General features: G+C 44.6%; 1 protein-coding gene across 1 annotated transcript in view; it reads left to right on the forward strand.

Moving 5' to 3' along the window:
• The first annotated feature begins 191 nt into the window (after nt 1–191).
• Gclc (glutamate-cysteine ligase catalytic subunit) overlaps nt 192–25,868 on the forward strand; it is a 39,881-nt gene continuing 14,204 nt past the window's right edge. The window contains exons 1-4 of the mRNA XM_021171248.1: nt 192–613; nt 20,361–20,473; nt 21,474–21,656; nt 24,783–24,896. Coding sequence (XP_021026907.1) covers nt 464–613; nt 20,361–20,473; nt 21,474–21,656; nt 24,783–24,896 — 560 coding nt within the window. The 5' untranslated portion in view covers nt 192–463. The remainder of the gene's footprint in view (nt 614–20,360; nt 20,474–21,473; nt 21,657–24,782; nt 24,897–25,868) is intronic.

Genomic DNA, 25,868 nt, shown 5'->3' on the forward strand with positions numbered 1-25,868 from the left:
TTTTTTTTTTTTTTTTTTTTTTGACCCAGTTTTCTTTTAGGACCAAGACTTTTCAGTCCTTATTCACAGACAGCCCCGCCCCCCACAGCCTCTGCCCCGCCCCCGCCCCAGCCCCACCCACGACCTGCCGCTTCGTTCCCCGCCCCCGCCGCAGCCTATAAAATCCGGAGCGCGGCGCACGGAGCGGCAGGCGCGGAACTGGGCATGCTCTGTGTCGCCGCAGCTTTGGGTCGCAAGTAGGAAGCCCGTGCACGACACCGGCGGCGCCGAGTGGAGCGCTGCCGCGGCGGCCAGGGCCGCAGGGCCGGCGTGGGAGCGCGAGACCGGGCGGCGGCGAGAGACCCCGACCCGGGCTGTCAACCGCGCGGCGGGGTCCGAGCCGGAGCGGGAACGGACGGGACGCCCGCCGCGCGGCCCGAGGGCGCCCCCAGAGCGGAGCTGCGGCCGGGAGGAGGACGCGGCCATGGGGCTGCTGTCCCAAGGCTCGCCACTGAGCTGGGAAGAGACCCAGCGCCACGCCGACCACGTGCGGAGGCACGGCATCCTCCAGTTCCTGCACATCTACCACGCAGTCAAGGACCGGCACAAGGACGTGCTCAAGTGGGGTGACGAGGTGAGCCCGCGCGCCTTTGTTCGGCCAGGCCGCCCGCGGCCCCGCCACCGGCCCCGGCTCGGCGCTGGCCACTCGGGCTCATTCATTCCTGTCGGGACGCAAGCCGCTCGGATACTGGGAGGGCCTGAGCGGGAGGTGTGTGAATATCTGCCTCCCGGCGTCCGGTCGCACTGTTCGCCTTGGAGATGAGTGTGAACAGGACCGACTTGCCCGGCTGGCTTGCTATCACGTTTCAAATCTCCAGGGTGTTTGCTTCGGCCCTCGGTCTTCTCTAGCTTCTTTTCTTAAACGCCGGACACATCTCACATCTGTCCGCAAACTTTCGAGTTACACATTGCAACAAATGCATTGCTAGACCTAAGGACTTGGGTTGACTTCCTAAAAGACTTCATTATCCCGTTTAACTGTAAATGCTTACAACTTAGAGGTTAGGTAAGACTGGTTAGAGCCAGCAGCAAAGCGTTCCAGTCAATGCTAAAACTTGTGCATGATCTCTGGGACCCATTTGTTGGGACCATCTGAAAGCGGCAACGCTAAAAACATTTTGTGTGTGTGTGTGCATCCCCTATTTTTAAATAAGCACATTGATAAAAAGATACATAAAATTAACCTCTTGAGTCTGACCTTTGTTGTGTGGGGTTGGCATTTACGTGCCACCTGTATGTATTTATCGTTTAGTATTATCCTTGGGCTAAGTTTCAAAGTGTTGCTGTACCGGCATAGAATAGCTTGCGAAAAGTTAGTTTTTCTGTATCTAATGTTGGTAGATGATTCTGCCATCTGCATCTGAAAGAATTATGCTTGGCCTAAGGAAGTATTAGGACTAATAATACACATTCCTACAAAAAAAAATTGTCTATCACCACATTTTCTTTCAGGAAAGGGACGCACTCGTTTGGCAGTTCTCCAGTTTTAGTCCAAAGTTTGTTGTGTATTTACATCTGACAGTTCTTCATTTGTGTTCCGTGTATCATTTACAGGGCAGAGATATTATGGGTTTTATTCACTTGTTTTTCCTAGGGCCTAACTATGTGTCTGGTATAGTTGGCAGCAGCAAATCGTGGCGTCCTTTAAGGTTCTCATGGAACCAGCCACTGTTGAGCAATCAAAAATTTACTTTTCGCTGTCTTGCAAGGACTCCATAAAGACAAAAATTAAAAACAAGTGAATGTCTTTGTAACCATTTGGAGTTGAATTTCATCCTCAGATGTTCAGTGCAGTCGAAGCACAGTGGTTCTCCAAGCCCCTTGCCTTTTCTCTAATAACCAGGAACCTCCCAGATCTAGATCCCTCTTTCTGTTTTAGAAAAAAACGCTCCCCCTGTTGGCAGGAAGAGCATGTACAACTAACTGCCTGTTTGGAGAGACTTCCCATGGCAGACGGAGTAAAGTGATGTGATAGGAGCAGCAGAGCAGGACCTCAGGTGTACCACACATTTCCATTGTGACAGGATTTCGTGGATAGAGAGTTGGTACCAAGTTTACCTTCCTCCCCACAAATCAAGGAGACTGAAGAAGCCAGGCAATCTTGTGCACTTGTATTCTGTCTGTATAGGGGGAGAATGTTGGGCCCAGCATTTCAGCCAATTAGCACTGTTTTTAAAGACAGGGTTTCTCTGTGTAGCCCTGACTGTCCTGAAACTCACTGTGTAGACCAGGCTGGCCACAAACTCACACAGAGATCCTCCTGCTTCTGCCTCCTGAGTGCTGGGCTTAAAGGTGTGCACCATCATTGCCTGACAGTTAAGACTTCCTGAACAGAGCACGCTAGGCAGGTCTGTTGAGAAGTTGGACTCCAGAGGTAATCCTCCGACAATAAGTTGCCTGGCCAGCACTGTTCCTACATTAGATGACATCAGCAATATCCCTTGGAAGTTTAGTGCCTGCTCAATTGCATTTCCAAATGTCTTTTTGCAGATATTCTTGTCATAAGTTACATAGAAACCTATGAACCTCCCCCCCCCCCCCGGCCTTCCAGTGTTGGACGTTTCCTTGGAAATAGCCTGACACTGGAAGGATTAGAACTGTGAGAAGTTCCTAGACGGTAAGGAGAAGTCCCCATCATTCTGGTGCTCCTGAATGACACTTCAATGAAGCCTTGGTCTCTCCCCTCCAGGGGCTTCATGACCTTTGGAGTACAGATACCTAGCCTCTCTTGTGGTACTTTTCTATTTCTTCTGGCAGTCTCATGCCCAGAAGATGATGTCAGCCTTATGTACAAGAGCAGAAGTTATCACAAGTCCTTGTGCACAGTGGGAACTTACTGTCACACAGAGATGTCTGAAGAGAGTAACTGAGAGACAGACTGAGTAGATAAGAGGGAGAAGGTGTGGTGGGTGGTGTGGGCCCTGGAGATGAGGCTAGCTCTGCCTGGGAGAAGTGTTTTAGATGTGGTGTGTTGCACTGGATAGGCACAGTACCAAATACAATGGGAGGGTCACATATCAGATATCCTGCATATCAGGTGTTTATATTAAGATTCATAACAGTAGGAAAATTACAGTTATTAAGTAGCAATGAAAATAATTTTATGGTGGGGGGGTCACCAAAACATGAAAACTGTATTAAAGGGTCTCAGCATTAGGAAGGTAGACATTGTGTCTATGGGGGACATAGACTTGATTGGTAAAAAACAAAAAGAACTGCAGCCAAGCCTTAAAACTGGTCATAGTTGTGTTTGGAAGAGAGCCTGCCACTTCAGAAATATTCTGCTCCTTGTATGAGGACAGTGTTTAAATCTCCACACCAGAAAGAACCATGTTTGCTGCTTGCCAGACTGACTGTTGGGTCTTGAACCCAATTGCTTCATTTTCTCTTCTTTCTTCCAGCTTTTACAGTTTGAGTGTGGACTGTTTGGATAGGATTGTTTGTTTGCTTGGTTTTTTGTTTTTTTTTTTGTTTTTTCTTTTTTCTCCACATGCCTATTTCACTGTTAGTATGACAGCTCCTAACTCTGGGCACCGTTTACTGTGATGTTTCTTTGGGGAATGGAAGTTCTAACTCAAAGAACCAGAATACTTCTTGTTCCCCGGTGAGGATGATGTGGGAAAGGAGGAGTCTTCGGGTACAGGTTTTGTTTATAGCTCAGTGTTTGTATTTTAAAATACTGTTGGAGGAAGCTGGGCATGGTGGCACACACCTTTCCAGAAGCAGTTGGATCTCTGAGTTTGAGGCCAGCCTGGTCTATGTAGTGAGTTCCAGGACAGCCAGGGCTACATTGAGAGACCCTGTCACAAACCGGCAAACCATCAATAAAATACTGATGCAAAGCTAGGGGTATAGTTCAGTTAGAGAATTATTTTCTAGCCTGCATAAGACCCTTGGTTTAATCTCCACTATCCTGGAGTGTAGCTACTACTTAAAAAAAAAAAAAAATTGCTGTCAGCTTGGCCAAGCCTTTTCAGTTATTTAGTAGCAGAATTGAAACCTGATTCTAAAGTTTTAGATATTTGCAATGCTTGGCATGCTCCCAAATCCCCTTTTACAGCACTTACAGTATGCAGGCCACGGAGCTGTCAGGACATAACGCAAAAAGCAGATGTATGGATGACGTCATGACGTGCGGGAGTGAATAAAGCTCTGAGGGAATGGGGACCAAAGCCTCAGACTCAGGGGACATTGGCAAGGCCTTTCCCATACCAGTCGGGCTCAGAACCGGCAAAGCCTTCCTCTGGTCTGAGTGTGATTGTTACATCCTAAAACTACTCACCTACAGAGACCCCCCACAAGACCAGCTAATTCCCTGCTCCTGTGTGGAGAGAGTCTCAGGTATTGCTGTAGTTGGCGCCACACCATCAGAGTGAGCATAGCCTATCTGAGCCCTATTTGTGTCTGTTCTTTCTTCATCTCAGCCTCAGATGTGGTAAAGATGAGACCTTGAAAAATAATTAGTATGTGTTAATAGAAATTTAAACAAAAAGTTTTAATGCAGGAAAAAGAGAGCAAATATTTTGAGATGTTTTTAACCAGATAGAGTAGTTCGTTCTCAGAGTGTCTTCCCCAAACCCAGTTATTCCAAGTTTGCTGCTTGGTCTCAAGGATATGCTCAGCAAGCACCACTGCCATGGAGCTACAGCCTCAGCCCACAGGCCGTGAACTTGGAAACCTCCTGCTTCCGGGCTAGGGTCAAAGACCTGTGTCACCAGGCCTTACCTTACATCTCATTTAAAGAACCATAGGCATTGCAGGTGAGCCATTCCACATTCCTCATTTTGGTTTTACAGCCAGATCTGTTTCATTAGCTTAGTAGTTTGTGATGGAGTTTAAAATGGCTCAACAGTTAAGAGTATTTGTTGTTTGTCCAGAAAAACCCAGTTTCCATTGCCTCCACAAACTGTAACTCCAGTCCCAAACACCCGCCTCTGGCCTCTTAGAGTGCTACATTCCTGGGGTACAGACGTACACACACATACTCTCAGAACAAGATGACAGTGAATAATAACATTGCATTTCAGAACCACATTTATTGACTTAGTAGGATAAGCTGTTGAACACATCTATTTTGAATTTTACTTATTTTAAACTTTATTTTGTAAAACGTTGTAAGTAAAAAATGTCACACACCAAAATTAGACTGAACCCAAAGACCCAAAGAACTTATATTGCAGTTAGAATAGTGCCATCACTGTAGAGGCAATGGGTGGGACCTGGGACAACAGAGCTGATAAATGGGGTAGACAGAAGTCTCCTGCAGTACCAACTCTATTCAGAGCTTCAGACAGCTTATACACTGAGGGGTGAGAATCACCTGAGTTTAGGACACGCCCACCGTTTCACAGACTGGCTAGATTAACATCTAATGGACTAACACCAGTGGGCAGTAATGAGTAATCTGCAGTGAGCTCTCTCCTGCCCGACACTCCTGGGAGGAGCGTGTAAACTCATTCCATGAACAGATCCGTGTTTTGAAGAAACTAAGGTCACAAGATTGTTTCTTTGGAGTTTTCTCACAAGTACTCAGAATTCTCCTCACATGACTCCATTCTTGGACCATGTTCTGGCAGAATAGCTGTTCAGAACACAAACTGAAATTTCATGTTGGATTTTATATCTTGACAGTTGAATGAATATATGTATAACTACTACCAAAAATGAATAGAACTAGAAAAACAATTAGTTTTATAGCCTTACATAGTTTGGGTCTGTTACATGCATTCAGTCCTTTCTTATTCCCTAATATTTAGCTTTTTAAAGTTCTCTTTCCTACATATTACACTGTACTTACATGTACATTTGTTTATATATATTATTAGCTAGATTCCAAATATAAGGGAGAACATGCAGAGATTTTCTTTCTGATTTTGTCTGTCCTCTCTTAAGTCCATTCTAAGCCCGTCCATTTTCTTGCAAGTTTTGTGATCACATTTTTCTTTAACGCTAAATAGTATTTATCTACACTATTTATATGTATGGATGCCAACTCTTCATTATCTGTTCCTCTGTTTGATGGACAACTAGGTTGATTACGATTCCTTCCTATAGTGGGAAAAAGCATCAATGAACAGGTAAATGCCCCTGTGGTAGGGTGTGGAGTTCTGTGGGGAAATGTCCAGGAGTGGTGTAGCTCACAGTACTCATCGTAGTTTTAGTTTTAATTTTTTGAGAACTCTTCAAACTGATTCTCGCAGTGGCTATATTAATTTTCACCCCCACTGCAGTGAATGAGGGCTCCTTTCTCTCCACATCTTCTCTAACATTTGTTGTTACATATATTGATGTTAGCCATTCCACCTGAGGCCAGTTTTATATCCTTGGTATTTAACTTTTGCAATTTTTATAAACTCTGAATATTAACTTCTTATCTGAAGTGAAGACAATTCATTTCTTAATAGGTATTACAAAGATTCTGGGTCCATGCCTTTCTCCTAGCCCCAATTTATCTATATTTCATAGAAAAGAAAGGCAACTTATGTCTTGTGTCTGCATACACATGTATTTATGTTGAATATTGCTCCAGTGTTTGCTGAAAGGACTAGGCTTCCTTTGCTTGTAAAGGTGTGCTTTCCCACTCTGTGCAGTTTTATTTCTGTGTTTGTTGCACTGGCCGCTGATCTGACTTTCCTTTGATTTCTGTAGAGCATAAAGTCACGATATACCATCTCTTTGCTTTGGATTTTGGGGTTGTTTTTGTTTGTTTGTTTGTTTGTTCGTTGTTTGCTTACTTACTTGCTTGTTGTTTTTCAGGTTTCTGGAGACAGGGTTTCTCAGTGTAGCCCTATCTGTTCGGGAACTTGCTCTGTAGACTAGGCTGGCCTCAAACTCAGAGATCTGCCTGCCTCTGCCTCCCAAGGGCTGGGATTAAAGGGTTGTGTACTGCTTTTTTTTTTTTTTTTAATTAGTTTAAATTTATTTCTAGAGACATTGAATTTCCATGAGTTTTAAAACCAGGTAATCAGTTTATATATATAAAAAAAATAAGCTCTTATGAGATTTTGATCTCATTAGAACTCTATGGAGTCTGCATATCAATTTGGGAGTTGAAACCTAAACAATATTGAATCTCTCTAATCACGAACAAGTAAGTCTCTGTACATCTTTAATTTCTCAGCAGTGCTTTGTAGTTGGTCTTTACGTACAAGAGCATATAAACTTGCTGATTTTCTAAATTTGTCATTTATCCTTCCACCTTCTAAACCCAGTCTTCTGGACACTGAATTAGAATAATTAGTGTGGTTCTAACAACTGCTTTGGACATTCCAGGTCACCTGCCATTTAGTTGACCTAACCTCCATTTTTAGTATGCTTCTATGCTTTGATGCCTGGTAATCTCTGAATGATAGAAATAAACTTACCTTGTTAGGTGCTTAGTGTTAATGTATTCCTGTATGAGCTCATAATACTCCTGGAATATAATTAGAGAGAGGATTTTTTATTTATTTTATTTATTTTTTATATTTTTGGTTTTACGAGACAGGGTTTCTCTGTATAGCTCTGACTGTCCTGGAACTCACTTTGTAGACCAGGCTGGCCTCGAACTCAGAAATCTGCCTGCCTCTGCCTCCCGAGTGCTGGGATTAAAGGCGTGTGCCACCACCACGCCCGGCTAGAGAGGATTTTTTTTAAAAAAGTAGTTTTTATAGTTTATGAGTAGCTCCAGAAAAGTCTACATACTTGTGTGTCTTCTACCCAGTACCCCTGAGTTAGAATTTAATCGGAGTGCAAATACTTTAGGATACTCCTGCATAACTTTGAATTCTGCATAATATTCTGAATTCCTGAGGAAGAGGCTCCGCAGCTCTTTGGGCTTTTCTTGTGTGTTTGGGTTCTGTATTCATTTTGTTTAAGGGTAGGAATGGAAGCCTCCCTCTCCACTTCGTTATCCTCCCCGCTCTGTTCTCCTTTGCCTCTACTCTGTCCAAGCTGGCTGTCCTCCTGGTTCTGAGACACTCAATAACCAAGATTAGCCAAGCTTTTCTTGTTTCTTTTGGTATCCTTTTGTTTTTGTGGTGCCAGGGATTCCAGTCAGGGCCTTGTGCATTCTAGGCACGTGCTTTTTAACTGTTTGAGTATATTCTAAATGCCACAGGTTTTGAAAATTCTGAATTGTACACAACAAATGTTAGAATCTGTTTTCTTTCCTTGTCTGGATGGGGTTTTAACATTGTCTCTGCCGCAGCATGCACTAAAGGCTGCCATCAGATTGTGTAGTCGTGCATAGTAAACTTAGGGATTTTTGTCTGTACCAAGGAAGTGCATCCCCTTGCAGCTATTCTAAGAAATTAACAGGCAGATTAAGTGGTACAAACTTGCTCTTCAGAGAAATTGAAACTTCAACTTTTCTGACATGGTAAGACTCCAAAGGCCATATTTCCATGGTGGGCTGTTTTCAAATTCAGGAGTATTTATTGACGACTTCCTGTATACCAGTGGTTCTCAACTTTCCTAATGCCGTGATTCTTTAATACAGCTCCCCAACTTGTGCTGACCCCCAACTATAAAATCATTTTTATTGCTACTTCATACTGTTGTTAATCATAATGTAAATTATCTGTGTTTTCTGATGGTCTTAGGTGACGCCTGTGAAAGGGTTGTTTGACACCCCTCCTCAAAGGGGTCTTGACTCCTAGGTTGAGAACCACTGCTGTATACTACCGTGTCCTGTGCTGGCCAGGAAAAGAGAGAGTGAAGAAGAGAAAGAAGCTTGCTACCGCTGAGGAAGCCAGTGACTGGAGGGTAGGCTCCATTTCCAGAGCAGAGTTCACGTGGCTTTGACAGAGCCAGCATGGGAAACAGAATGGCCAGAAGTTGAGGCCAAAAAGAAGGTTGAGGCCATGTTCTTAGTGTACTTGTTTATAGACTGAGTAGGGAGCTGTGTGGGACTGTAAGTTGTTGCATGAGACTCAGCAACAGAAGTGAACAAATGTTCGTTCACCCTGGATAAGGCACAGATGGCAGACCAAAGAAACAATTGCACCTAAGTCCTGCTTGGCAAACCATTGATTGTACTTACTGGGGACACTTACAAGGGTCTAGGGGAAGGATGACTTTCAGAAGAACAGACAGCTAGAAGGCAGTTGTATCCCAGGAAAGGCTACCCCAGCCTGGGTGCTGACTCAGTGAAGCTAGTCTTGGGGCTGCTGTGGAACGTACAGGCAGTGGACAGTTCTGTCAGTCTCCTTTATCCTCTCCAGTGTTTGTTTACTGCTTCCATCGTCTTAGAAGGGAACCTGTAGATTTCACTAATTTCAGGAACTTCCTGCGTCTCGGGAGTGTGGCCCTCCCTACCCCTTTCATGAAGGAAGTATTTTAGTTTGGAGGAAAGTGCTACACATAGCCTGCCTGGAGGTTCAAAGATAGTATTTGGAGATTTCTTCTAGATGGGACAGTACTGAGGCTACATAGGACAGGCTCATGGGCAAGCATGTAGTGCTTGCTAGCGGGGGTTTTTGTCGGGATGTTAGTTTGTTTCTTTTAAACATTTGTGTTACAGTGCTTGCGTCAACCCTAGAGGACCTCACACATGGCGGCCACAAGAGCTCATCCTCCCTAAGAGTTTATTGATGCATCATTGTAAGTAACCAGAAAACTTGGCTGTAGGCCCTGGTCTGCCCTAGGAGAGTAGGTGGTCCTACTCTGTGTTGTTTAGTGCTCTCTGTGTTCATACTATGTCTGCTGTGGTCAGGATTTTGTAGTTTAATTGATTTCCACAGTAAGATTACAAAGGTATCCATCCCAAAGACAGATATCCCAGGTGACACAATTGTCTACACGCATCTATTGTCTTCTTTGCCGTTTCTTTGCAAGATTCTTCCAAGTCCTTTGTTTCTAAAAGGCATGCAGATTTCTCAGAAACCCTAAAGTAAGGGACTCCTGAATACTTTTCTTCAAACTTAGAAACCATTCAAAATCTGAGGTGTGACCCGAGAAATGGCTCAGTGAGTGAAGTCCTTACTGTGGAAAGTGAAGACCTGAGTCCACATCCTCAGACCTCAATCCCCAGCTGTGACAGGCCAGGCTGTGTGGCCCTGCTCTCTTATGAAGACAGGAGAATCTCTGGAAGGTTGTGGGCCAGCTAGTCTAGCACACACAGTAGAAAAATGGCAGAGACTGTCTCAAGCTAAATAGAAAAGAAGAAGACTGATGCCCAGGAGTGCGCCTACACATCTCACGTGTTAAATACACATAGGCATCGGGAGGTGGGGTTCTATGTGCTCCACAGCTGTAGGCATGGTCCTGAAGGATCGTCCACACTTCACTGAACTGCTTAAAATAGAGGAACAGCAGTCACGGAGAGCTCAGAAAGTTAAAAACAAACAAAAACCCCTCGGAGTTTATTCTCTGAGCTGCAAGTCTCAGACATCTAAAGGGGAATTAAGTGTTGCTGATCCATTGCCTAGCGCTCCCCAGTAGTCCTGACTGTGCTGCGAGGCCAAGAGGTGGCTGTGTCTAGGGCTTAGGATCCATTGACCCTTCTAATCAAGTAGAGTAAGCCAGGAAGTGCCGAATGAAAGCACAGAACTCACAGGCACTTCACTCCCAGCTCTCACCCAGAAAAGGCTTACTCTCTACTCAGCTCTGACTAGCCTGGCTGTCTAGTTGCTTGGCTCAGAATGAACTAGGGAAAATGGATTGAGGTGGAGATAGCAAGAGCCAGTTTGGCCTCTCTGAATAACTCTAAGTGACTTGCTTTAACTAAAAAAGAAATGCAATTGTCTAAAGAAGTCTAAAGACCTAATACAAAGTGAAAATGTGCCCAGCATCTTACTGGTAACAGAAGAGCGTGCAGTTGGCTCCGATTCCCACTCATGTATATGGAGAGCTTTGTAAGCCTGTGTTCCAAAGGGTAACTTTAGAAACAAGATTGCATTTGCGTAAAAAGGGAATTCTGGGAAGGCAGAGTAGGTAAGGCAGCTTGTTACAGTGTGGGTAGTCGCTTTAGGAGGAGTCAGTGTGCGAGGCCTACAGAGCTCCCTCAAAGAAGGGATACAGAAGAGTCCTCTGGCGACCTGGCATGGTTCCTGGAGGAGCAGAAAGGCAAGTGTGCCTACAGCATGGTGGGAAGAGGTTTGATGAAGGATGGGACTTACCTAATGCTCCTGATTGAGCAGCACACTGAAGGACCCTGAGCCACCCTGTTTGCACATTTAGTATATAGGCAGCCTTCGGTTAACTAAGACCAAATCCCAGATAAGATTCTCATGGAACAGTATTTTTGTCAACTAAATAGGATATTTTGTTTTTTTTTTTTCTCTGTTACAATAAATACATATTTTCTAGTATTAATCATACCTAACATGGCCACCAAGGTGTTGTAATCAACCCTGCTGTAGAACAAGACAGCAGTGAGCACTGGCCTGCGCTGCCAGTATGTTTGGTTCTTCAGGGCCCCGTGACATTGATACTGTCTTCGTGTTTTACAAGAAAACATACTACAATAAAAACACCAGAAAGTGAGGCATGTGGTTCCAAAAGGATTGGCTGTACTCTTCACTGCTCCCCACAGGTCGCTGCCCAGGCAGGCAGGAGGAACTGGTGGTATGTACAGACTTCACCACAGATGAATGGGAAAGAGGATTAGGGCAAGGGATGAAGTACCACTCCTCCCGAGGACATGGATGCATCTCAGAACCATAGAGGTGAACATAAGCATAGGCATTCTTCCCTACCAGACAGTGAGAGGTCAGCGCGCTGACACTGCGCACTGCTTGCCTAGTGTACTCCTTGGTCCAGAGGACAGAGGCTGCCAAGTTGAATGTGTAACTGCAGCCTTCCTAGCCACTCTGCTGGCACACTGACCCTGGGAAAGGCAAAAACTAGACCAGTCCTTCAGAAGCTTCTCAGGCTGAGCTTGCTTTAGAGTTAGGCAGCCTCCGCTGAACCAGAGACCCTTGACCTTTAGACAGGATTCAGCTTTGTCTGAATGTCCCAGGTCATGTCTAAAGCAGGCTGGGATGCTGATGCTCAGCCTGCTAATATCAGGTACAGCTTGGGGACCCTGACGTTGCCTCTGTGAGCTGTGATTTACAGAGTATTCACTCGCATTCAGATTCTTAACAGTTTGGAATGACATTGAACTACAAATGCTGGGAGAAAGGGGGCTTGTGGTTCTGACATCCTGTCTCTGAGGCATACATGGTCCTTTGTGAGTACAGTGGGTGCTTTGGAGTTACCTGTTTTGTGATTGGTTCCTAGGAACGTAAACCACATTCTCCCGTTTCTCACAGGACTTAGGACAAAGTAAACACGGTATAAGGGGATGTGTTTACTCACCTCTCTGGTGCCTCAGGCATTGAGTGGGGTGCCACCCATAGAGAACACCCATGCATGTTCTCTCTAGTACTAGACTGCTTTTGTGCTGAGGCCACCCAGTCCACAGTTCTCACACACTTAAGATGGTGACCTCAGCTCCTCTCCAGCTCTGCCTACTGCAGGGCAGTTCAATGAAAACAGCCTCCCTGTACACTGTGACTGGAACTCTGGCAGAGGAATATAGTTTGGGAAAAGAGCTAAGGAGCTCATTTGCCCTTAAAATCTAGATGCTGAAGTCCTGAAGCACAGTTGTTTTGAGGTAAATAACTACTTATATTTATAATGCTGTGAGTTATTACTGGCCAAACCCCCATCACATCAGTAACCTGATGTGCTTCCTTCTTAGGCTTGAGTGAGAAGACGAGTTCAGTTCATAAACAGGGCGGGGCTTCATACATGTCAGACAGTTCAAGATGGCATGCTGAAAGTGATTGCATGATTAAAAAAATAACTAACATAAATTCAGAGGCCCAGAAAAGAGATATTTTATGTCATACTTAAAGCGTGAAGAAGCAGGGCAGCTTAGTGGATACAGGTGGCTTCCCCACACCCCCAGCAGCCTGGATAGGACTGCTGGGGCCTGTGTGATGGTGGGATTATAGGCAGCTCCTACTAGTTATCACCCCATCTCCATACACAGGCACCACGGCCGCCCCAAAGCCTAAATTATAAAGAACTGTGGAGAAAACTGTAATTATGAGGGAGGAAATCTACATTTGCGGCTTCTTTTGTGCCACTGTCAGTGTCTGGGTCAGAATTCTGGTCCTTCTTAGGTTTTGTCATTTGTACAGTAATAGATATGTTCTAGTACTAAACACTCTGAACTATTCAGTTGAGATCAGATAACTGAAATTTATTTTATATTTAAAATGAGTCTAAACCACAAGGAAAACTTTCTTTTGTAAGAGTCGCAATCCCATTTTCTTCTCTCCTTTAAAGTCTTGATCTTTCACGTGGGCCTCTTCTCACTGACCTAGGCATGTGGAGAATTTCCTCTGTGGGCCAAAGTCACTTACAAGAGAAGTTCACTTATGCAGTGTTAAAATTGCAATGAACAGTTAATTTGTTCTAAGGTAAAAGAACAGCGCTGGAAGCTACAGGCCTGATTGTCAAGCATGCCAGATACCACCCAAATATCAGGTCAGGATGGAACCAGATTTATTTTGATTTCTAAATATCTAAACTTCCTCTGGAATATATTCTATGACTCTGTGATATAAACTGACATCTTGAAGTGTATAAGGAGGATGGGAGCTATTATAGGATATACGAGATGTCTTAGAAGTCTACTAGAATCACTCCTTTTTGAGGCATGAGCAATTTATTATAACATCTCACTAGTTTACAGTACTGCCATATTATCACAGGCAGAAAGCCACAGGACACTTCAATATGGCAAATACATGAGCCTACGGAAGCCATGCTTATTCTGAGCACCACAGATTGCTTAGGTTTGGGGATTTTTTGTTTGTTTGTTTTGTTTGTTTATTTGTTTGTTTTTTGGTTTTGGTTTTTCGAGACAGGGTTTCTCTGTGTAGCCCTGGCTGTCCTGGAACTCACTCTGTAGACCAGGCTGGCTTCGAACTCAGAAATCCTTCTGCCTGTGCCTCCCAAGTGCTGGAATTAAAGGCATGTACCATCACTGCCTCGCAGATTTCTCAGTTTTACACTGTGTTCAAGGCAAATATTTTCAGTCTTGACATTCAAAGTCTACCTAGCTGTGGGTGACTGACATTAAGTAGTACCAGTGCATCTCGAGCCTTCAGGCACTTCAGGTGTGTGTGTCACTCTGGATGTGGAAATGGTGCTATCCAACTTGATGGCTGAGGGTATGTCCCCAAAATGAGTTATTAATTTTATCTGTGTTGAGACTCTGGTTTCTGAGACCCCAGGCAAGGTCCCAGGGTTAAGAGTTGATGATTTAGAGGATAACTACTGTAGGATGATGTCCAGTATGTGAGCTCTTGGTACATCTTCTGCAGAGACATCGGTTCTCAGGAGTGACTGTGGAAGTAGAGTGTGCTGAAGGAAGTTGTATTTATGTTGAAGGAATGTTCTATAGACACTTGCCTTTGTGTGGCCAGTGTCCCTTCTAGGAATTAGCTTTAACTTAAGTGGAATATCCTCTGGGAAGCCCTCTGAATCCCAATCTTTTATTAGGCCCTGATGCTGCACATATATTTCGAGCACCTTAATTTAGCTTTCTTGTGTTATTGACACCTTTCCAACTCTAGTGCAGTGCTGAGAGCAGAAGCTGCATCTCCTGGGCTCTTCAGTGTCCCGATACCTGCTCAGCTCAAGGTTTTGTTGAAGAGATGAAAGAACAAAAGAAATAGTGTTAGCTGGACCACGCCTTAGATCTAGAAAACAGTTTCTGCACACAGCAAAATATTAATAACTAATTTATTAATATTAAGAACTCCCAGCCATCAATGATTTAGCAATCTGTTCTCACCGGTTCCTTGCCCATCACAATGGCTGTGGAGTTGGTCTGAGGAGAAAAGTGGGTTTCTGGGGAGTGCTGAGGGTTCTAGAAGGTGACTCTACAGAGGCTAGAAGACAGCTAACAGCAGAAGGGCTGGCCTGAGCCCAGCTCCTGAACGGTGGGAGGGGACTTGTCTAAGCTATAAGAAACTCTGCCATCCTGCCCTTCTACATTGACCTTCCCTAGCATGTAGAGTCCCCAACATGCTGGGGGTAGAAATGGGGGTAATATATAGTACTTTGTGGCTTTTTATACATCAGGCTCAGGTGTGTGTTGGATGGGTTAAATGCTTTCTGAGTGTGGAGATTCCTTAGTTGTTATAAACGCTGACAAAGGAGCTTCCCCAAAGTACATCTTCTTCTGGAAAACTTCCCGATGGTCCTGAGAAACGGATCGCTTCCTCTTTACTCACCGAGCAGCAAGCAAGAAGGCAGTGCTCCGTTAAATGCACAGCCTCTAGCTCCCTTCCCAGTGGCTTCAAAATTATAAAACTCAGAGGAGGTGGAAATGTTCATTTGTACTACTGGCAAATGCCACTTACAGGCGTCATATAATTCCTAAGATTTTAAATATTACTGTTATTATAACCTTTAATACTACAAATATCTGCTGTATGTGTGTTCTGTCCTCAGTATATTACAGAGTACTTTACATCAGCCTCAATTAAGACTCTTTATTTTTATCGGTATAACTTCACATGAGTATAAAGATGCTCACAGTTGCTCAAACCTGCATTATGACTTAGGATTTTATGTCTGGTTGTTCCTAGCAACACTAACACAGCAGTGTTCACAATAGTCTTTTGTGTGTGTCTTTGTCTTGATTCAGTAGCTCAGAGATATTTGAGACTAGATTTTTGTCTCTATTCTCGGTTCAGCTGTTGAAAGTTATTAGGGACCTGTATTTAACAGGATAAAAATTACTCTCAGCAATGGAAATGTCAGGAACCTAAATGGTAACGTATAGAGAAAGCATTCTTCGTTTAAAAGATAGCAAAGTAGGCAGGCGTTTTTACTGGGCCTGTTCTCCATATGCAAGGATAACTCTGTTTTAAACTCTGTAGGAAGCTGTCTTCTGTGCTATGGAGGACAGACATAGGAGCTAGAAGGGTTTCTTCTTCCCCTGCTACTTCTGGGATGCTACACTGATTACATGACGTTAAATTCAGTCACTCTGCAGCCCATTTGTTTGCAGAATGGTGTATGTGTTCAGTCTGCTTATGGGATGGTGCAGGGATTTTGGCCTTAGATAGCCCAGGCAGGGGTAGAGGATCGGCCTAGTCAGTCCTTTATTGTAGGGTTAGTTACTAAGACAGCCTTCCAGAGGTTTCTGAAGCCATACACAGCGTTGAACCGTACATAGGATGGTCCTACATATAATCAAGTTTAGTTGCTGCTCACAGTGAGAGCGTAACAAAGAATTAAAATACACTCTAAGAAGAGTGATGTGACTGATCTTTGTCAGAAGTAAAGACTGCAGGTGGCTGAAACCAGAGAAATAAAACCTCATGTAAGGTGGCTGTTCCTGTTGGTTACCCTAAGTGCTGCCTAGGTGACCTAGCTGGATTTTGCTTGCTCTAACTTGTTCCTCTTGGAGAACGGGGTACCTGTGGGTCAGAAGTCCCTATTCAGGTAGACTAGCAGAAATTGGTTCTGAGATGTCTGTCAGACAACTGCTCCTCAAGCCTCATCATCCTTAGCACCCCAGTACCTGAGAGTTGCCATGGTAGCAACTGGAAAAACATAGAAGTAGAAAGAGTCACTGACTAATCTGGCTGTTCCTAGAAAGGTGTGAATACTCATTTTTCTTTAGCCCTCCCCTCCCTCTCACGTCCATTTCCCTGTAACCCCCTGAACCCAGGTGCTGGGAAATGACTTGTGGGTTTATCTGGCACTTCTGCCTTTGAGCTTTTTTGAATCTTACCTTATTGATAATTTGTCACTTCCATTTCTGGGTGCCTTACCTTCTCCATCACACTCAGTTGTGTGGCCGCACATTTCCCAGGATAGGAATGACTGGTGCAGTGACTGCGAATGCTGTCTGGTATTAGTCCTTGGGGTCAGTAGACACAGAGGCCTCCATCCACACTGTGCTATTGTTTTCTCGGGAGCTCCGTTTCTCTGTTGTATCCAAGGAAACAGGGAAGGAGTGAGATCAGGCTTCATCATGGGATCCTTGATTGTGGCTTCAGATGTCATATATGGGAAGCTTTGGCTTGCTCTGTCATGTTGGTTATCACTCGTTATTTAGATGACTGGGCCAAGCCCCGTTAAGCCTTTGGTTGTTCGAGAGTCCATTAGTGTATTGAGGTGACTGCTGCTGCTGCACTGGAGTAATGGAGTGAGCAGGTCTGAGGGCTGCTATGGAAATGAGAGAGGAGACAAGCCCCACTTTGTTTTATACTTAAGATTGAAAAGGTGCTCGGGAACTTTTATAAGATTTCATTCTAATTTAGGCCCTATTAAAAAGTTAGTTTTTCTTTGTAGAAAATGACAGGATGATTGTCTCTGATTAGGAGTCAGGTTTGTTAGCATCTTCGCTGATGTAAAACAGGTCGATTTTGAGCTCTTTGTCGTTTTGCTCTTCTTGATGCTTCAAATTTGAGGCCAGGATTTCTGAAATTTAGGATTTCAGGTTTAAACTAGGAAACTAACCAAAGTCAGTTCAGTTTAGCTGTATAATTACCACAGATATTCTTGCTTATTTTGGACACAGATAAATGATGCAGACCCAGTAAACTAAAAGTTATCTCTTAGTCTTTCTTGTAGAAAGTGTCTTATCTACTTAAGGTAGCCATAACTGGTGATGCCAGGCAGATGCATGCGGCCAAAGAGTTTAAGGGGGAGCTTCCTTCCAGCTATGAGAAGCAACTTAGGGAGCGCTTTCCTGGTCTGTCCTGGCAGTGGGAACCTGTGGAGAAGTGGGGGTGTATGGTACATGAGAAGGCTCTGTTGATGAGAGTGGGAACTGCTGGTAGATGAAACATGAAGGTGGGAAGCGGAGAGCTCACGACAAAAAGCAGATGCAGCCTTCAAGGCTCCCACTGACTACCTGTGCCAGCAGTAACTCCAATTCCACAGGCTCCACCATCTCTCAGAACAGTGCTGTCTGCCGCACCTGAGGCTGTGGGAGCAGCTCACATTTAAACTGTAACAATAGGCTTAAAAGGTTAAGATCTATGTATGAAAAGTCATGGGCACCCTTTCTCTCGTGCTCATTTGCAGACAGCGTAACAAATCTATGGCGACAACAGTACTGATTCAGGGAGTGAGTTCCATGTACCTCTCAGCTCCAACAGTGCCAAGCTGAGGAGTCCGTCAGTCCTGGTCTAGATGCTGACTGGAAGTCTGTTATGGACGACCCTTTCACCGTCTTCAGCCTTTGTTTTTACTACATTAACTGAGGGGCATAACATCTTGTATTATCATTTCACATACCTAAGTCAGTGTCACCCATTCTTGACAGGAACCTAACTCCATCAATTAGATGACTAGTAATATTAACTGCACGTGGTCTACTTGGTTGGTCAGTTGGCTGCTTTGTTTTCTTTTGTTTTCCTAAACTGCTGTGCCATTTCCTGTGGTTATAAATGTTCATCTGTCTGTATGTTTTAATTAGTCAGGGTTTTACTGCTGTGAACAGACACCATGACCAAGGCAAGTCTTATAAAAAACAACATTTAATTGGGGCTGGCTTACAGGTTCAGAGGTTCAATCCATTATCATCAAGGTGGAAGCATGGCAGTATCCAGACAGGTATGGCGCAGGAGGAGCTGAGAGTTCTATGTCTTCATCCAAAGGCTGCTAGTGGAAGACTGACTTCCAGGCAACTAGGGTGAGGATCTTATACCCACACCCACAGTGACACACCCATTCCAACCAGGTCACACCTATTCCAACAAGGCCACACCTCCAGATGGTGCCTCTCCCTGGTCCAAGGATATACAAACCATCACAACTGAAAAACAAAATATCCTTTTAAATTATTGCTTCTGCCTGGTATGGGTGTACACCTGTACTCTCTGTGCTAAGGAGGTTGTGGTAGGAAGATTTTGAGGCCAGCTTTGGCTACATGGTGAGTTCAAAGGTAGTCAGGGCAACTAAGTGAGAAAATAAAACAAATAAATAAAAAATAAAACAAATAACAGCAAACGAATTTTGGAGTGACAGCTTAAATGCCCAACAATACTGAGCTAATCCCACATAACTAAAGAAGAGGTACTGACAAACAACGACATGATCTCAGGAGAAAGCAGCCAGGCTGCAGGCTGGCTTCTGGATAGATGTAAGGTTGTGGTTCTCAGTGTTTATATGAAATGTCAGAAAAAGAAAGTAGACACACTCTAACCTACCTTGTCTTTCCTTTGTCCCCCCTTTTCCTTAATAAAAATAGGCCAAGCCTGCAAGCCTGATTTCATATATATATGATATATATATATCATATATATATGGGACTGGTTTGTCTTGTGGGCCATTCTCTTGCCACATGTTCTCTATGGCTGCTGTCTTCGAAGAGTCAGCTAAGCATTGGCTTGAATAACTCAGCCCCACAACTTCTCACTTAGATTGGATAATAGGCATTTCATTTAAATCACAGATAGTGATTGATAATCTTAAACTTCTACACCAACTCTTGTTGCTTTTCAAGCATGCTATATCAGAGAAAACAAAAGCAAGCTCAAGTTGTACTCTGTCCACAAAAGTCTCTCTGTGATTTTTTTGGGGGGAGGGGGTGGATTCTACCGTGTGTAATAAATGCACCTGTGTGTCCTGCATTAAACATGGTACAGCATTACAGGTCAAGGACGTTGTGTTAGATTACCTGTGCCATGCCCGAACTAAATTGTTGGAGCTTCTAAAATAATGTCTTTATGTTGGCCTGTTTATGATTTTAATTCTTGAAGGAGGAGGGTGGGAAATTACAGGAATATAGAAGAATCTGCCAGGAAGTGCAGTCTCTCTTGACTCATCTGGAGAGCCTCTTGTCACCAGCTGAGGAGATGAGCAGCAGGTGCCTCTTCACAAACTGCTCTCAGCATCCCAGCTCCCAAGACGCCTCCTTTAAGCAGCTCTTGTCAAAATGAACATCTTGACTTTTCTGTGTGATATGGAGTAGAGGAGAGAAAAGGGGGATTGAAAAATGAGTTCTTGGCCGGGCAGTGGTGGCACATGCCTTTAATCCCAGCACTTGGAGGTAGAGGCAGGCAGATTTCTGGGTTCAAGGCCAGCCTCATCTACAGAGTGAGTTCCAGGACAGCCAGGGAGGGCTACACAGAGAAACCCTGTCTCCAAAAAGAAAAAGGAAAATAAGTTCTTGTCCTCTCACAGTGAACTGTAGACAACCCAAGCTCTGCAGGCTTTGATGTTATGCAAAGGCTTGTGGTACAAGCACATGTGGCTAGGCTGTCCCCATTTTCTGTGACTCCTTTGCAACTTTTACATTGCTTGGCTCTGCTTCTGAAGGTCATGTTGAAGTCAAGTCTGGGAAAACATTCATCTCTCTATTACTTCCACAGGTGGAGTACATGTTGGTGTCCTTCGATCATGAAAATAGGAAAGTCCAGTTGTTACTGAATGGAGGCGATGTTCTTGAGACTCTGCAGGAGAAGGGGGAGAGGACAAACCCCAAGTAAGCTGTGCCCTTAAGTCTCAGCCTAGTGCTTCTAGAGCCTCTGAGTGACTGGGATATAGGGTCTTTTCCCAGCTGTCAGGGGTAAGAGTGTAGGCTTGGATCTCAAGTTAGAGTCTCCAAGTCTGCCTCATCTAGTTGGTGAGTAGCCTTGAACAACCTCCCTGTGCCTCAGTCTCATCTCTATAAAGTTTGGATAACCATAGTCACCTCACAGGCACTTCAGAACACTCAGCACAGTCAGCTACAATGTGGAGAGACTTTTTCATAGACATATTTCTGAAATATGATTGAGATCCACAGCAGAGATGCTGACAAAACTGTAGGCAGTTTTGTTTTGGCAGCATGATGTTTAAGTGTCTCCCCCTCCTCCTCTTCCTCCTCTTCTTCCTCTTCCCCCTCCTCCTCTTCCTCCTCCTCCTCCTCCTCTTCCTCCTCTTGTTTCCTTTTTGTTTGTTTGTTTTGTTTTTCAAGACAGGGTTTCTCTGGGTAGTCCTGGCTATCCCAGAGCTTGCTCTGTAGATCAGTCTGGTCTTGAACTTGGAGATCTGCCTGTCTCTGCCTCCCAGTTGCTAGGATTAAAGATGTGTGCTACCACACTTGACTTTTTTCTCCTGGTTAAGTACTTCTTTACCTGAGAGTGGAGTGGGGCCAGGAGCATCTACTCTCTAGTTCATTTTCTACTTGCTGTTTTGAGAAGCTGCATTGGAGAACTTTGATATTGACTTACAGCCTGTTAGGCTCAGTTCCTTCCTTGTAAAGTGGTCTAGCTTTGTCCTGGACGGAGTACCTGTGTGCATTTTCCAGAAACTTATAAATTTTGAACTCAACACTTAGCAGTCTTAAGTAGTTAAAAAGCTATGGAAAATTTACAGCTTTAGTAAGCATTTTATTCATCTGTGCCTAATATATTTAAAAATTTTAAAGCAACTTTTAAAAACTCAAAAAATTGTGGCCTACAGCAAAAGAATAAGCTGAAATTAAAATGACTTCTCTACAGCCATCCGACCCTCTGGAGACCAGAGTATGGGAGTTACATGATCGAAGGAACGCCTGGCCAGCCCTACGGAGGAACAATGTCTGAGTTTAACACTGTGGAGGCCAACATGAGGAAACGCCGGAAGGAGGCTACTTCTGTACTAGGGGAGCATCAGGCTCTCTGCACCATCACTTCATTCCCCAGGTTAGTTCCTCCGTCAGCCTGTTCTAGCAGGAACATCAGACTGGAGGGTCTGAAGAAAGGAAAGCCCTGTGCTTTGCCCTCGACAGTTCTCACGCCTAACAGAGAGGTTCACACTGTTGGACAGCAGAGCACTGCCATCTGAAGAGTTCACCTTAAGGAACTACTGCACAACTGAGTCACTCCCCAGCCCCCACCAAATCTTGTGTTGGCCACCTTCACAGCTAACCAGGCCGTGTATGGCCCATGGGCTGTGGGTTGGATTTGCCTGCTAACATTTGATACACTCCTGCTATAGGGCTGCTGTAAAAGTGCATAGCATCTTCAGTTGGTGGCTGGGCTGTGCGCTGGTAAGAGCACACACGTGGACAGGGTTGGAATGTCCCTGTGACTGGGGACTGGTTGGCAGTGTGGGGAGAGTGTGATTCTGGCCCACTGGGGAGGAGCCCAGGCTCCTGTCAGGACTGTAGCGGTTGAATTCAAAGGAGCATCTGCCCTCCAGCATTCTCTGAGGTATTCTGAGCTGTGGATCCCAACCCCGAGAGAACCTTTGAACATGGAGGAGGGAGCAGGCTTTCACAATCTGGCAGATCTAGCACAGATAAGCGAGATCCTGGGGAGTGGTACCTCAGGGCACACTTGTTCCTGGAGTGCTCTCGCCAGCTACTAACTGAACAACAGGCTAAGTCACATTTATAGTGTGCTGGAGATTTAGGGTTTGTTACCAAATCTAGTTAGGACGGTAAATACCAGGAAGTAAAGTGTATCCCAGATTAGAAAGGGATGTGTGAATATGGATACTGAGCACAGTGCCCTGTGTTAGTCTGGGATTCTGCTCATCAAGCTCGCTTCTCTGTGCTAAGATGTCTGCCTGCTCCATCAAAGACACCTTTAGCCTTGAAGGGCTGAACTGTTGTGATGCTGTTTTCCCTTCTGAGAGCACAGGCATTCAGTCATACCATTGATCCTAGAAGGGCATTCTTTTAAATAGGAATTAGTAGCTTTTAAGCTCCCTATTGTCATTCCTACATAGAGTAGCTAAAACCTTCAAGTCAATTGTCAGATATTTAGAGACTCTGAGCACCTTTTCTTTTCCAGACCCAGAGAGGCTTTGCTTTGCAGAGCTGAGGAGACAGCAGAGATCAAATACCTATTATATAATTATATAATGATAAAATTAAGGAGTGGCATGGGTGTGAATATGGCTGTCAGTTCTGGGGTAGAGGAAGACTTCTCCAAGGGAAGATGATTGGAGTGATGTCCAAAACTCTAGGAGGAATTTCACAGGAGAGGGAGCAGAGTGATATTCTGGGGGCAGAGGATTCACATAGACAGCCTGGTGGGGAGTAGAAGAAAGGGAGTTATCCACTGTGACCAGGAAGCTGAGGTGAGGCCGGGCAAGCTCTTATGAACTTTGATTGTTATTCTGAAAGCAATAGAGACTTTGGGAATCTAGGCTGGGTAGATAGTATCACATGTTGGCTTTGTAGCCCTTGTCTCGGCTGTTGGCATGAGAGCAAATGCATAGCAAGTGCAGGGTGTGCCAGGTAAGGGAAAGGGTGCTCCCTAGGCACTGTCATGGTGACCTGGTTGATGGTAGGCGGTGACAGTGGAAAAGTGATGGGTCATAAAGTGACAGAATCAGCTAGCCTGCTGGAGAGGAGGGGCCAGATGAAGGATAGTGCTATAGGTGACTGGGGGGAACCTGGGGATAATGGAGTAGCAGCCTGGGAGTCAAGCTGTGGGTGTTGCTTGTCAACTTTTAGCAAACTTGGAAATGCTCTCTCTCCTTACCATTAAAAGAGTTATACATCTTGCAGAGTTATATATACATCTTGCTTTAGCAAACTAAAGTGGGACAGGAGGAGGCAGCACAAAGGTGAAGGTTTTAGACATTTAAGAAATGTCCAGCATTGAAAGACAGTGTTCTTTCTGGGCCACAGAGTAAATGTCTTTAGTTAAACTCCACTGTGTACCTTGCCTCAGTTAGTGGTTCTGTGTGGAATAGTTTTCTCTGGAGAAAAAGTTTATAGTTGCTTCTTCTACTATAGAGTGAATTAAATAGGTTCCATTCAGAAAGTCTGCAATATTTCTTTCTCTTTTTTTGTTTTCTTTTCTTCCTCCTCTTCTTCATCTTCTTCAGTTGTTGTTTGGTTTGGTTTTGCTTTGCTTTGCTTTTTGAGACAGGGTTTCTCTGTGTAGCTCTGGCTGTCCTGGAACTTGCTCTGTAGACCAGGCTGGCTTCTAACTGCCTGCCTCTGCCCAGTTCTAGAAAGCTAGGATTTCCTCCAGGTTAATATCTGTCACATTCCTAAAGGGTTTTGTTGTTGTTGTTGTTGTTGTTACTGTTGCTTAAGTTCACAGGTTCAGAACAGATTGCACAATGGCTGCGTGAATGTCCAGGAAGCCGTGGTGCTAGGAACTGCTTTGCAGATGAGAATAGCTGTTGGCAGGGTGGTGGGTAGCCTATAGGACTTGTCTTTGGGAAAGGCAGGGAGTTGAACTAAGGTCTGGGTTAGTAGTTCCTGCTACTGTTCTAGAACCCTGGAAAGAGCCTGCTTGGTTTTGCTTTCATTAACTTGGAAGGACTCCCTTGCTCAAGTGAGGTGGGAGGTCTGAGCCACCCTACTTAGGGAACTGGATGGAACCTGTCCTTCTGTTTTGAAATTAGAACTCTTCTTAAGGTTAAGTAAGACAATAAGGTTGGATCTTGGCTATCAGAGGGCACTCTGGTGTATACTGGGGACATTGGAGACACAGCTTAACCTTGAGGGACTTCTGAGGAGATAGCAGAGGCAAAAACAGAAGACCTGGTCCAGATTTATCAGGAGTAGTGTAGTGAACGGGGTTAGAGGTCATTTTGAACATGTATCTGGCTAGTTTCAAAGCTGTAGAGAGCACCTGAACCTCACAGCAGCAGGTGACCAAGGAGCTTATTCAGACCTTAGGGGAAGCTGAGGAAATGTTCCTATATAGAGACCCCCATGCAGGACAGTATAGTACAGAAAAGGGCCACAGAGGAGCCAGCATTTACATTGGTTTGGATGGGGAGTGATGGACAGACTGCGGCGAGGTGCAGCTAATCAGTTCTGAAGCCGGTTCCCACCTACCCTTCTCCATTGGTTGCAGACTAGGCTGTCCTGGATTCACACTGCCAGAGCACAGACCCAACCCAGAGGAAGGAGGCGCATCAAAGTCCCTCTTCTTTCCAGATGAAGCCATAAACAAGCACCCCCGCTTCGGGTGAGTGAGGCTCAGACTCTGCGGTCTGTGAATTCCTCTCACCCACGCGTCGGATTCAGAGGAGACAGCAGACACATATCTGCTCATGTTGCTTCCTACATACAGGTTTGCTTTGTCCATTTCAGAGCCGTCTTTACAGGCCGTAGCTCCTTTCCTGCACTTTGTTTACAGACAGTTTTCAGTCCTGATTCTACAAACACATGTACTGGGAGATTTCCTTTCCCTGTCCAAGCTAGTGCTGGGATCTCTCTTCACCCAGGTTGCCCTCTGCTCTGACACAGTCAGGTGGCTACAGCACTTCACATAGGCACTTTCCTTGTACCTAGGTCTGTAGTTGAAGTTGTTTCAGTTCCTTCACCAGCTTGATCTTGGCTCTCTTCCTATGAACTCCTCTATGGAAAGAAGCCCCTGACCCAACATGAGGGACACAGGGAACTCTCAGCTTACTCCTTTTCCAGGCTCCCACAGTTGTACATTCAAAGTCTTTGTAAGGATAGACAGAGATCGACTGACTGACTGTCTTGTTCATTTGTTTGTTTATTTGAGGCAGGGGCTGTTGTTTGTTCTTTCATTCATTCATTTGCTTGCTTGTTTGTTTGTTTGTTTACTTACTCCTGGCAGGGTCTGTCTAGGAAGCCTTGGCTATACAGGAACTCGCTGTATAGACTAGGTTGACCTCAAACTCACAAAGATCCTCCTACCTCTCTCTCTGGTACTGGGATTAAAGAGCCATTATTGTGTGTGTTAAAAAGAAAATACTGAGCTGCTGCAAAAGATGGATCATGATGATTATAAAAGCTACCCAGAATCCCTCACGGGAAAGGCCAGCACAGGAGGTCCTTGTGTCCTGACTGAGGGATCAAAGCAGGCGTTATATAACATAAAAATAAGTGAACCTTGGTTTCATAATTTATCAAACCTCATCTATCTAAAGTGTTGCTGCAATTTAGAGTCAGTTTCAAAAATCTGAGA

This window comes from Mus caroli, chromosome 9 (genome assembly GCF_900094665.2).
Source record: "Mus caroli chromosome 9, CAROLI_EIJ_v1.1, whole genome shotgun sequence".
NCBI lineage: Eukaryota > Metazoa > Chordata > Mammalia > Rodentia > Muridae > Mus > Mus caroli.